The 14,055-nt window shown below is 47.3% G+C and overlaps 1 protein-coding gene across 1 annotated transcript in view; it reads right to left on the bottom strand.

Annotated features, from left to right (window-relative positions):
• The window catches only part of IPO5 (importin 5), a 446,703-nt gene that overhangs the window by 90,191 nt on the left and 342,457 nt on the right, over positions 1-14,055 (bottom strand). Inside the window, exons 23-24 of the mRNA XM_078657510.1 lie at positions 12,061-12,280; positions 1,638-1,866 (exon numbers count right to left, since the gene is read on the bottom strand). Coding sequence (XP_078513636.1) covers positions 1,638-1,866; positions 12,061-12,280 — 449 coding nt within the window. The remainder of the gene's footprint in view (positions 1-1,637; positions 1,867-12,060; positions 12,281-14,055) is intronic.

Here is a 14,055-nt window from a genome sequence, read left to right as displayed (position 1 = left end):
TCAATGGCAGCACTGCACTTACAATGTTTAAGAATGAACTTAAGACACTGTTGGGGTACAGGGATCATGCACCTGTACCCTCGCCACTGGTATAGTGCACCCAACTAGAGGGGTGACTAATCTATGCCAGGGCAATGGGTAGTAGACATGGCACAGCCATGTCGACTTCACTTTGTTCTGCACCAAAACATGCAGCCTGCAAAGGCAGCGTGTGAGTTTAGTGGTACAGGACCTCTAAGGGTGGCACAATAAGTGCTGCAGCCCTAAGAGGCCTCCTCTGGTCACAGTGCCATGGGTACCTGTGGTACCATTTACCAGGGACTGGCCTGTGGCCAGAGATGCCAATTGGGTTACTTTTGGGGAAAGAACACAGGCCCTGGGAACATGATTGGCAGGGACCCTGGGCACATCAAGTACAAGTGCATCAGTAGTCTGGCAAAAAGTGGGAGGGGGCGGGGGCGGGGTTTACTGCAACAGTAACACTTTCCTACAGAGCCCGACAACCCCAGCGTGTTTTCTTTGATCAGAATGCTCTGCACGCATCGCAGTCCTGTTTGTTGTGCTCAAGACACAAGCACAAGTTGCACACTTCATGTGAGTCGGTGCACGAATACTTGGCATGGCACCTAGGGCGGAATTTGAATGGAGTCCGTTCCATCGACTGCGAAGTGAACTGACATGGTTAGGCCGGATGGCCTTCCCGAAGATCTTCGATCAAAATAGTCGTTTTACTCGACTCATATAATATGCGGAGAAGTGGGATACGAGTTTGAAATCATACCGACGTGGGTAGAGTGGATTGGGCACTGAGGGAAACCCGAAGAACGGCTTCGAACCAGAGCGCAGCAATACACATCCAAACCCGATGGCGGGAAAAAACAAACAAAGGAGGCAATGCCCATGCACACTATCACTGACGCCTGGGGATATTCTAAGGTAAGGAATCTAATTCGAACGTGTCTTTCAGATTCATCTTCCACCAGGCTGCTCTTTGAAAGAGCGCAAAGGTTTCATTACACCAGCAGTGTCAAAAGGGTTGATCAATTTTCTACTAAGAGGCAGGCACCTCCGATGACTATTTTAAGGATACATGTCCTCTTCAGCACCTCAAGAGATCACATTCCTAGCTTCAATTTACTATTTTACCTGGGTCAGGCTCTCTCCTATAATGGAAAGAAATCCTAAAGCACAAACACTGTTTGGTTCACCTTGGTGATTCTCACATCATTGGGGAGAATGACATTACTCTACCTCAAGAGCCTCCATTCTAGTTCTCAAGATTAGGGAATGCAGAACAGAACATAAACTACCTTTGTTGTTGCAGGAGTCAACATACACAAAACCAAACCTTTATAAGATGGCGAGGCTCTTCCTCTTGAAGCAGTCATACCTCTACCACAAGGATGTTTCTGGACAGGGTCCTGGGAAGTGGGTGGCATGTCTTTTGGTAGATATTGCTCCAGATGTAGTAATTTAAGCATACAGAGAAATGGACTATGGAGAATTTTAGTAAAATCTCCTGAATCTATCCTGTAAAGAACGATCTCTTAAGCTTCAAACTTCAAATCACTTGACATCTTGCAGTTCAAATCTATCAATGCCAAACTTCCCTGAATTGTTTTAAGGAAGAACCTTACCTTTCAATCAAGTCACACAAGTAATTAAAGGTGTGAATTGCTTCTTCTTTGTCTTCTTGTAGTGGTAGCCAGGATAACCAATGAGGAAGGACTTCATCCACATTTACACATTCAGGCCTAAACTTCATTATCTTCCCAACTGCTGAAATGCAGTTCTCTGTGGCATTGATATTTTCTTTGGTTTTGGAATCTGGAGCCTGTATCACACTAACCATTTGTGGAAGGGCCTCTGTAGAATATGCAAATAGACAGTTTGGTTAAATAAGACCGTTACTAATGACAGCATAACAAACACTTCAAACATACAGAAGAAAATATTTACAGGCAATGAAAAAACAGTGCAGGCCGGACCATAAGCTTTTAAACACTAAAATAGGCCAGATATGCTACCAATGTCAACACACTGTCGCTTTAGTTGCCCCCCCACAACATTACTAATAGACAGGCTGCAATGTCTACAATCACTAAACAGATTACAAAAATCAACAGCCAGAGCTAGGTGGGTCTCCTAATCTAGGACTAGCAAACACTGAAGGATAAATTGCTCTCTTTAGTCCTGGTTCTGTACTGCAAGAATGTTACACCCTTTATAACTTCAGTGAATAATTCCCTCCTAGGTTAGTGGATCCCAGAGCGGGAGGGTCATTTTTTAATTCAAAAATATTTCTAGTATGCACAACCAGGACAAAACCATTTCTTCAAATTCATAGGATCTTCTTTGGCGGCCAAATCTTACGCAGCAAGTGAGAAACTGAACACCCTTGCTGTTAACGGGCAGAAAGCAAAAGCTGTATACACAAGCAGACGCCCTACCCCTGATATCGCAGACTGGTTTGCAACATTTTGTGGCCAAAACCCCCCCATAAAACAGAGGCTAAAAATAGCAAAATTTGCAGCATTTTTGTGACCAGCACACAATGTGCCTGTCGTACAAGTTGCTTACCTTCGGTAACAATGTATCTGGGAGAGACTACTCTAGCCACAGATTCCTTAACGTAGAATATCCCCCAGGCGTGAGACTGGACCCGGAAAACTTACTTGCCCAGCATCTCTGCGCGCCGCGGGCCCTGCCACGCAACTCTGCCCGACGTCCTCCGCGGGCGTGAGGTCAGCGAGGTCACAAAAGCCCCACCCGGCGCGCTGACCTCAGTTTGCTTCGGAGAACTTTTCCGCGCCACAACGCGGAGTCATCACAACAAAACTGAGGAGAGCATGGGAACAGTGTGCGAAAGCAAGAGAACAAATGGAGAGAAATAAAAGGCGAATCACACCTCTCGACAGCCCCAAGGCACCAGAAGACAACAGTGGGCCAGAGCAGAAAAGGAGCAGAGCACCACACTAAGGAACAACTCGTGCAAGCCAAGGTGAAAATACTGGGTGGCAGTAAGGCACCAGAGGCTAGAGCAGCAAGGCCATAGCAAGAAAGCGCAAAGCACCACTCAGTGGAAACACCCTGCAATCCAAGGCTAGAGCCATCCTGAAGGCACAAGCATGTGAAATCACCTCAACAGAAAGGGAGAGAAAAAGATGAAGAAAGCAGACAACTACAACCACAAGGGGAAGGGTCACAACTCCGGGACAGAGGAGCAAAAGTAAACCAACCCCAGACACCCTGTCAAAGAAGGGCATACCTCCTGAAAGGAGGAGTCAAGGACAGGGAACCTATCCGCGGACCACAGTCCCATCTGAAGGGAACAGTAGGCCAAGGCAGGTAAAAGAACCCCTCAAGACGAAGCGGTACAAAAGGGGATGGTGATGGACGGAGCATCAGAACCAATCAGACACTCACACCCAGTCAATAGATCTGGGTTTGATCCATCACCGTTCTTTAGCCCACTCTGCCACCCCAGTTCAGACATGGCTATATGCAAATCAGTCTGACCCTGTGCCTCATGGGAACAGTCCAGCCCGAACTGCCAAGCCATGCCTTCTCTGGACCGGAAACAAGCTTCCGAGGACCCGTTTCTGGCAATCCAGCCGTCTTCAGCCCGGCTTGCTTGAATCCAGTGGCAAAGTGAGCAAGGGACTCACGTCTGAGCATACCCTGCCACACTTATGGTGGCCAAAAGCGGTACAAAAGGGGGTGGTTGTGGACGGAGCATCAGAACCAATCAGACACTCCCACCCAGTCAATAGATCTGGGTTTGATCTATCACCGTTCTTTAGCCCACTCTGCCACCCCAGTTCAGACATGGCTATATGCAAATCAGTCTGACCCTGTGCCTCATTGGAACAGTCCAGCCCGAATTGCCAAGCCATGCCTTCCCTGGACCGGAAACAAGCTTCCGAGGACTGGTTTCTGGCATTCCAGCCGTCTTCAGCCCGGCTTGCTTGAATCCAGTGGCAAAGTGAGCAAGGGACTCACGTCTGAGCATACCCTGCCACACTTATGGTGGCCAAAAGCGGTACAAAAGGGGGTGGTGATGGACGGAGCATCAGAACCAATCAGACAATCCCACCCAGTCAATAGATCTGGGTTTGATCCATCACCGTTCTTTAGCCCACTCTGCCACCCCAGTTCAGACATGGCTATATGCAAATCAGTCCGACCCTGTGCCTCATTGGAACAGTCCAGCCCGAATTACCAAGCCATGCCTTCCCTGGACCGGAAACAAGCTTCCGAGGACCGGTTTCTGGCATTCCAGCCGTCTTCAGCCCGGCTTGCTTGAATCCAGTGGCAAAGTGAGCAAGGGACTCACGTCTGAGCATACCCTGCCACACTTATGGTGGCCAAAAGCGGTACAAAAGGGGGTGGTGATGGACGGAGCATCAGAACCAATCAGACACTCACACCCAGTCAATAGATCTGGGTTTGATCCATCACCGTTCTTTAGCCCACTCTGCCACCCCAGTTCAGACATGGCTATATGCAAATCAGTCTGACCCTGTGCCTCATTGGAACAGTCCAGCCCGAATTGCCAAGCCATGCACCGCTTTTGTCTACCATAAGTGTGGCAGGGTGTGCTCAGACGCGAGTCCCTTGCTCACTTTGCCACTGGATTCAAGCAAGCCGGGCTGAAGACGGCTGGAATGCCAGAAACCGGTCCTCGGAAGCTTGTTTCCGGTCCATGGAAGACATGGCTTGGCAGTTCGGGCTGGACTGTTCCCATGAGGCCCAGGGTCAGACTGATTTGCATATAGCCATGTCTGAAATGGGGTGGCTGAGTGGGCTAAAGAATGGTGATGGATTAAACCCAGATCAGTTGACTGGGGGTGAGTGTTTGATTTGCTCAAACGCTCCGTCCATCATCCCCTTTTGTATCGCTTTGTTCGCCTCAAGACGAAGAGCATGTGGGGGATCAGAAACTCCAACAGAGGGAAAGAGCAAGGTCGGCCCCCACGCTGAACAGAAATCAGCTGGAGGGAGCCTGACCGGAAGAAAACTGAGAGGATACCCGTAGAAGACAAGGTACCCAAAGGGAGGCAACTGAAGAAACCCAAGCAGAGGGTCCTCGCAGAAACTGGGAGGAAGGGTGGGTCGTGAAGGACTCTGCGGCTAGAATAGTCTCTACCAGATACATTATTACAGAAGGTAAATAACTTCTACATCTGATAGAGACTACTAGCTGCAGATTCCTAAACGTAGAATAGATACCTGGCCATACCCAAAGGGAAAGCGGGTCTGAGGGGATGAGTCAACCGGACAGGGAACAGAGCCCTGTCCCCCCAGGCAAAATAGAACGCCCTCATCCAGAAGACCACCAGTCCCAGAGGGGATGCGGGAAAATGAGCAAAGAGGCTGCCCGCCCTCCCCCAGCAGGAGGAAACTAGGACAAGGTGAGGGAGGCCAGAGCACCCCGAGCCCCACCAAAGTACCAAGCATCTCCACCAGAAGTCCCAGAGGCATAGGCAACGCAGAGGAGCACCAAAAAGAAGAGCTACCCAGAGACTCCAAGGAGAAAAGGTAGAACCAAGGCACCCCCCCCCCCCCAACCGGGAATGCACCCAGTGAAGAGGGCATCCAAGCCCGTCTGCGCCGGAAGGTAACAGACAAGACTGAACGGCAACTCAGCAAAATAAGTGCAGACTAGAGAAGAAGGGACCAAAGGCACAATGGTGCAGAAGAACATATCCGCACTGGCATGTACAGCCAGCAACACGGAACGGTGGACCCGGGACAAGCCAGACGCCAGTCGAACTTAGAGGCCAGGAGGCCCAAGAAGGGCCCAGACACACCCCTCGGAAGGGGCCGTCACACACAGGCCCACGAAAGAAGTGGAACCAGGCAGAGGTACAAAGCAAAAACGCAGACAGCAGGCCAGCGACACAGCGATCCAGAAGGACAGACCGTGGCGCAACGCAAGCCACTCCAAAACCATTAATAAGAGGATCGCACCTGCAACATACTGTGACGCCACAGAGAGAAGAGTCCAGAAGGACGACCACACCTCCCAGCACATGACAGAGCTATATAATAGCTACCAATACGCCACGTAGGGCATGTTACGTCCCAAGACATGGGAACCCTCTTAGGAAAAAGTTTACGCAGTAGAGGACAAACAAAAAAGACCTGCGGAGGTACCGCAGACGGCTTGCCAATCAGCCAAAAAGAATACACAGAAGGCCTAATCTCAGGGTCAACACGACTTACCAACAGCTAAAACCACAATCCAAAAGGGGCAGGACCAGCAGCCAACAGCACCAAACACCTAACAAAAGGACCGGAAGGCACAACAATCACACAGAATACACACAACCGGGGCTACTCGCAACAAGGCCCCAGAACAGAATGGAACAACACCTCCCAAAAAACAGAATTGCTCACCGGTCACTGAGGGGGAGGAGGATGAGGAGGAGGAGGAGGATGACGAAGCCCCTCCAGAAACCTCTGAATGGCAGTCTCGGCAGGGGCGTGGAGCAAGAGTGCCATCAAAAGGAAGGTCCACCAGCCGTTCCCCAACGTTCTCCGGGAACACACTATCCCGTAGCCAGGCATGTTGGCGAAGGGCCACAGAAGAAGCCATGGTACGACCAAGCACCTCCGAAATGTCCAGACCGGAGCGAAGAATGAATGACGCCAGCTCAAAGCCATCCAACACATGGTGACGCAGATCAACACAGGCACCCTCCCGAGAAACAGTAAACAGAAGGAACTCAGCCTAGTCCCACAAGCAAGAAGTGGCCCTAGACAAGACACAGAGCGTTAAGGGCCAGCAAGGCCGCGCTGATGGAGGCGAAGATATTGTGCAACCAGGAATCTAACCAGCGGGCCTCAAGTGACGGGTAGACAACACCGATGGCAGGGAGGGGAAGGCAGTCTGTAAAAGAGTGACCCTGGTAGAAGGGTGAAGGCAAAGACAGACAGGGTCATGTGACACAGAAGTTGTTGGGGCACCGGGTCCCCTGTGGCGGGCAGCCCCCAAAAGAGAAGTGTGGAGCGAACCGACCACCAGAAGCCTGATGGAGGACCTCCAGAAGGTGATCCGTGCGGAAATGGGCAGCTGGATCGCCCATGCCAAGATACCCGCAGTGGTGGAAACAGCCCGAGCGAAGGCAGCACCCGCCTCCGTAGTGATACGCAGTGGGGAAAGCAGCTCCTCTGTGGGCGACATCTGCAAGCTAAGGCGGCCGTCCTCCAGTCCCACCAGAGGAAGGAAAGGCCAAGCCCGGAAAGGGGGAAAAGGGACAGAGGAATGGGGTTCCTGAGGCGCCTCCGGCGAAGACTTCGGTCGCGGCGACGAGCCGGCCTTAGACGACGCTGGGGAAAAAGCCACGACGCGGCGACCCGTCTCCGGAGACGATGAAACCATCACTTGCCTAACCTCTGGGGAGGACGGGGGTGTCTGAAGACTACATTCACTAGGGAGCCCCAGGGGTATTTATATAGACCAGGTCAACCCCCCACTTACTGGAACAAAACACAATGGAGACCTGGCCTAAAAACTAGAACCAATACACATGGACCTGAAATCGGTCAATAGCTGCCACAATTTTGTGTGCTGCTAGGGCAGTGAGTCCTACACTGTATATCTCTATAGGTCCGTGTTCTATGTAAAAAATGTTGTTCCCAGGTTGTGCAACCCCGTGTGAACGGTCTAAAATACTATTAATGCAAGTGAATACCAATAGTGCAAAAGAATGTGTGAAAAGGTATGGAGTGCGTCACGGAAACAACACCATGGGAGTCTAACAGGTTGGTACTCACCAGTGGACTCAGGTTCTCATCATCAGCACATCCATACCATAAAGAAAACCAAACAATATGTAATGGTGAAGTGCACGTGTGCAGTAAAACCAGTAGTGAATTTACTAGTTGCGTGTACTAAAGTGATACTATGAGCACTAGAAAACTGACCCCATAAAGAAGATCCTCTCATGTAGGGACCACTATGTTTCTTAAAAACTAGCTACAACCAACACTAGCTAGCCACCTTTATTCTGTGCTGTGGGTTTGCTCACATTAAAAGGACACTCTGCTGCCTCCTTAGATCATGGAGGGCCAACATGTTTCATTGCCGGCCAATGCCGCGCGGCACCAGCATATCCCGGGCTAACAGTAGCATGGGAGAGATCCGCAATAGTGACACAAAAGAGAAAGGAGGTCACCGGTATGCTCAGAATAAGCATCCAAGCAGAATACACACAATTGTGAAAGAAAACCAGAGTGGTGGTACTGACCCATGCCCTGAAGAAGTTGCCTTTAAATCAACTCCTGGAAGATGTTCGGCAAATAGATGTATATTTTGTGGGATGGCCCATCTCCAAATGTTCTGTGCAAGCTGGGACAGCTGCAGAGAATGTGGAATGTGTGCCTCCTTGTTTTTATATGTAGTACATGGCTGTCATGTTGTCCGTCCGGATCAAGACAGCTTTGTCTTGTACATGGAAAGATTTTAGTGCTAGGGATATTGCTAGTAGCTCCAGGTGATTGATGTGGAGCCCTTTTTGTCGATTGGTCCATTTGCCCAGAGTTGTATGTCCGATGAGATGGGCTCCCCATCCTGCGAGTGATGAGTCTGTTGTAAGTACTATCTGTGGAAAAGGTTTGAGGACCGGCCGCCCTTTGGACAAGTTTTTGGTGTTCCACCACTGCAGCGAGCAATGTGTGCGGCTGTCCACCAACACCAGATCTGTAAGTTGTCCTTGAGCCCGATTCCACTGATGTGCTAGACATTCCTGTAATGGACGCATTTGAAGTCTTGCATATGGTACTTTTATAGGATCATGCCCCGGTCTCAATAAACATTGATATTTTACCTAAAGTTACTGGTCCTAAAAGATGGCGTTTTAATAATATTCATCTTCTGGATTCAAAGTTTACAGATTCCTTTACTAGCTTCTTCAATGAGTTCTTTGAGATAAATCATACCCACTCCATGCCCCCTTCCACCTTATGGGATGCCTTTATGGCGGCAGCAAGGGACTTTGTAATTGGCTTTGTTGCAAAAAAACTAAAAATTCCCCTAAGTTCACTGGGGACCTTCTTCAGAAAAGAGATTGGAGCACTCTTATTACACCTCCCATTCTAAAGACTGCATAACAGCCCTCATTAATGCCAAAATGCAATTCAACAAAAAATCTACCGAAGACTCTTCTTTATTTTTGTTAAAATCCAGTGCGAAATTCTATGGGGGTAAAAATAAAGCTGGAAAAATGTTGGCTAATTATTTAAAAGTTAAACATAATAAGTTGAATATGGAGTCTGTTTACAATGCGAATTCTGACTTGCAATATAAAGATGCTGGTATTTTGAATGAATTTTCTCTCTTAGATAAAACCCTACATACCTCTGAAACTCAACCCACTACCCAATCTGGTCAAATTTTTTCTCCAGCATTCATAAACACCAACATTTTCCTCTTGATCTTTCTCCCCTGCAGTTGGACTTAACACAGCATGAACTACTTACAGCTCTCAAACATCTCAAAAAGGACAAGGCACCTGGACCAGACGGTTTCACGGTCGAATTTTACCTCCATTTTTCTAAACTTATCTTGCCAAAGTTATATTCCCTTCTAGACTCTTTCACCGCATTAGGGCTCCTTCTCCGAAGCACACATATGCCTTACACCCAAAGAAGGAAAGGACCCTAAGCACTGAAAAAATTACAGGCCCATCTCCTTGGTTAATATTGATTACAAAATGTTTGCCAAAGCATTAGCGATTCGATTGGACTCCTATTTACCAGACTTGTTGGGCAAGGAACAATCTGGGTTTGTTAAAGGGCGATTTAGAACCGATAACACATGACTCCTTTTTAACATTCTATCTAAAACCTCCCCTTTAAATCGTTCTCTTGTAGCGATTGCTTTGGACGCTGAAAAGGCGTTTGATAGAGTTGAATGGCTGTATTTGTTTTATGTCCTCAAATGGTTTGGTTTCGGACCTAAATTTATCTCCTTAATTTCCCTTCTTTATTCTAACCCTCATGTGGCAGTTTGCGCCAATGGCTTAGTGTCTCCATTTTTAGGTCGAGGACCGTAGGCTGCGCTTGCGCAGTCTCGGTCAGAGATTTAATGATTCTTAGTACGGGGGCTTGAACCCGCCCCTCTTCTCCATTGGCTGGCCTCGTAAATGCTGGCCAGCCATTGGAGGAGAGGGGCGTCACTCCCTTTTCCAGTTTCGGGGCGTGTTTTTTGCGTTCTCTCGCACCGTAACGTAATCAGCCACTCAACAAAAAACACGCCCCTCAGTCTGAAAAGGACGGGGCTCGTTTTATTGGGTCCCCCTGTTAGACCGAATGGGCCTTCTTCCAGCCCAGTCCTGCCCCACACTCCTTTCTCCTTTAGCTTAAACAACCAATGTTTCCCTTAGCAACATCGGCCTCACTCACAGACAGTGCAGCCAGGCCACCGTTACGTCACTTCCGGCGGGGAACCCAGCATTCGATTATTTGGCTGGGTCGAACGAAGTGCAGCGTCCATCTTGTTTGACTTGGGAAGAGGTGTACACCAAGGATGTCCTTTATCCCCCTTCCTTTTTAATCTGGCTTTGGAACCTTTTCTTTCTAAATTACGTCAGAATCCTAACATACACGGTTTTCACTCACTGCACTCTCACGTCAAACTTGCAGCATACGCGGACGATATCTTACTCTTCCTATCCAAACCAAATGACTCAATCCCCACCTTTCTAGCTGAGGTACGTGAATACTCCAAAATTTCAGGGTATAAATTGAATGACAAATGTGAGATTTTACCTTTAACTAAATACACTTTTAAATCAGATTTCAGTGCCTCCAATTTCACTTTGAGTTCTACTCACATTAAATATCTGGGTTTACATGATACCTCTTCCATTTCAAACACAGTATCACTTTGCATGAATAAGTGCATTCAAAAGATTTCGGATCTGACCGCCAGATGGCATCCTCTTTATTCATCTTGGTGGGGTCGCCTCGACACCATGAAGATGATGCTATTGCCTAGAATTATATATACTATTTCTAATATCCCGGTTCCCATTCCCACTACATTTTTTAAGAAGATTAACTCCGCTCTTTCTTCCTTTTTATGGAATAATAAGAAGTCCCGAATGTCTCTTAGGTTAATACGTCCAAATCGGAATGCGGCGTTAATTTTCCGGCTTATCAGAAGACATTCCTTTTACGTCAGGCCTCCTTTTGGTTACGAGATCCCACAGACTACTGTCCTTCATGGACTACAATTGAATGTCTCCTTCTGTCCCCTTTTACCTTCGCTGAATACCTCTTTCACGTAAACCACAAGCATTATCCACACCCATAATCAAATTAACATCTAAACTACTTTTATCTTCCTCCTCCCCTACTTATAATACTGTAGATTACTAATTCCATCATTTGGCATAACAAACGTTTACTCATCAAAAACAAACCTTTCTATTGGAGGACTTGGCTTCAGAAGGGGTTAATTTGGATACATCAATTATTTTCAGTCAAGTTTCATACCTTTCTCATCACTTAGTCAACTATTCAGTTTACCTACCTCCTTCATTCACAAGTACCTTTTACTTAAAGAAGCGGAGAGGACTACCTACACCCAGTTGTCTACTACACATACATCTCTTAATACTCCCAACTCTGCAACACAACTACATAACTTCTTGACAATCACATACAAGTCCTCCATCTTATACAAGTGACTAAGGGTACATGCTCTTCCCGGATCTGCGCTTGCTGGCATGGAAAGGCTGGAAGTCTATCAGATATGTAGTGTCTCTTGGCAGTAGTGGGACCATGTGAGGATCTCTTTTATAAACCCTGAGGAGTGCAGGTCTCAGGCATTTAACAAAAAACTCCAATTCATAAACCGTACCAAGAGCAGAAGAAACTTGTGTACAGCATGTTTCTTGTGGCAGGAGAAAGATTCTCTTGCGGTGTGCCATTTGAAAGCACCACATGATGAAATATAAAGATTTTAGTTAACATCGTTCCATGGGCTGTTTGTCCTAGCACAACTGATTTCTTGATGTCTTAAATGCATATTTAAAAAAAAATGCTTACCTGTGCAGAAAGGCCGGTAGTTTTCGCCACCAAACTGGGCCATGACTCCGATGCCATATGCGGATGCTTGCCTGACTTCTGGGCTACTATCACAGATAGACTGCATCATCGGTCTTAAGAAGTATTCTACATATTTGAAGGAGGCAGGACTGCAGTGCTCTATAATGTCATCAAATATACACAATCCCCACTGTCTGTCTGGCCAGGGTCTGTGAGAACACTGAAAGAAACAGAACAAGATTACTTTCAAGTCCGTATTAGCCGTATCAGGCATGTTTAATGATAAAACAATTACTTTCCAATAGTGTGTGGTGTGAATGTATTTGTAGTTTGAGATTTTTGAATTGCATAAATTATTAGCTTTCTGTATATTCAGAAATTTGCAAATTAAACTAGGAATGGCAGACAGTAAATTGTTCTGTTTGTTATTTTGAGGTCAGGACTTTTGATTAATTTATAGCCCATTGCAATACGACTTATTACAGTGAAGAGCACATGGTTCAGAACTTTACCTCTCTACCCCCACCCATCTATACTTTTTATATGCTTACTTTGTCCTTTGGATGTCTTCTCAGGCCCTTGACACCCCTTTTTTCCCTTGACAACTTTTTTACCTTCACTTGATAGCTCGCTGACATTCGGGTGCCGTTCCCGACATACAAGGGAGGACGAATGTAGAAGGGCAGGCTGACTAATGAACGTAGTTTGGGGGTTATATATGCCCGGTTAACCATTGAGCTGAACGACTGTCATTCCAAGTTGTGACTCATCCTTTATCTGATAGTGAGCTATGTATGGCCCATTATTTGTGAACAAATAGAATATTGGGCTGACTACGTTTCTGAGAGGAGAATTGCTTGAATTATGAGGCAAACCTCCTAATATCTTCAAGTGCCTACTAAAGCACGAAGAATGAATATGCTACTTACCAGTATGCATCTGGTCTTGGCATGTAGGGCTGCTAACATTCATATCTATTGCATAGATCGCCGCCTAGTGTTGGGTCCGGATGATTGCACATTGTTGTCCTGGAAGAGTCTTCGAAGTATCACGAGATAGGTGGCTCCTCCCCTGGACTACAGTGCGCATGGGCATCGACTGCATCCCCAGATTGTTTTTTAGCCATTGTGGCGAAGATGGAGTGTAACAGTGTGAGCGATGTCCATGCTAGTGATGAAATGCAAGAAGTAATCTGCAGCTGCTACAGGCGCCGGGGAGGAGGGTGGGCGATATGAATGTTAGCAGCCCTACATGCCAAGAACAGATGCATACTGGTAAGTAGCATATTCAGTTCGAGGCATGTGGGCTGCTAAATTCATATCTATTGCATAGAATACATAGCAGTCCCCTCATTAGCGGCGGCCGCCCGTGCCAGCTGCAGAAGTCTGAAAAAGAGTTTTGAGAACAGCCTGTCCTACAGCTGCCTGCTGTTTGGAGTGCACATCTACACAGTAATGTTTGGTAAATGTATGTGGTGTAGCCCACGTGGCTGCTCTACAAATATCTTCCAAAGGAATATTACCTAGGAATGCCATGGAGGCCCCCAACTTGCGTGTGGAGTGCGCCCTGGGGGGGACCGTTAAAGTGCGTTTAGCTTTCTGATAACAAATCTGAATACATTTAACGATCCACCTGGCTATTCCAGCTTTGGAAATAGGGTTGCCTTTGTGTGGTGCTGAGAAGGCAACGAAAAGTTGCGGTGTCTTTCTAAAGTGTTGTGTTCTGTCAATGTAGTACATTAATGCCCTTTTAACGTCCAGCGTGTGGAGCATTGTTTCCGCTACTGTTTCTGGGTTTGGAAAGAATGCGGGCAGTTCAATCGTCTAATTGACATGAAACTGTGACACCACCTTTGGAAGGAACTTGGGGTTAGTGCGGAGCACTACCCTGTTTGAATGGACTTGAATAAATGGCTCATGTATTGTGAGCGCTTGTAGCTCACTAACACGTCTTAGAGACGTGATAGCAATGAGGAAAGCCACTTTCCATGTCAAG

Source organism: Lissotriton helveticus, chromosome 8 (genome assembly GCF_964261635.1).
Source record: "Lissotriton helveticus chromosome 8, aLisHel1.1, whole genome shotgun sequence".
Lineage (NCBI taxonomy): Eukaryota > Metazoa > Chordata > Amphibia > Caudata > Salamandridae > Lissotriton > Lissotriton helveticus.
The sequence above is the reverse complement of the archived record's forward strand: the minus strand, read 5'-3'. Positions and strand labels throughout refer to the sequence as shown.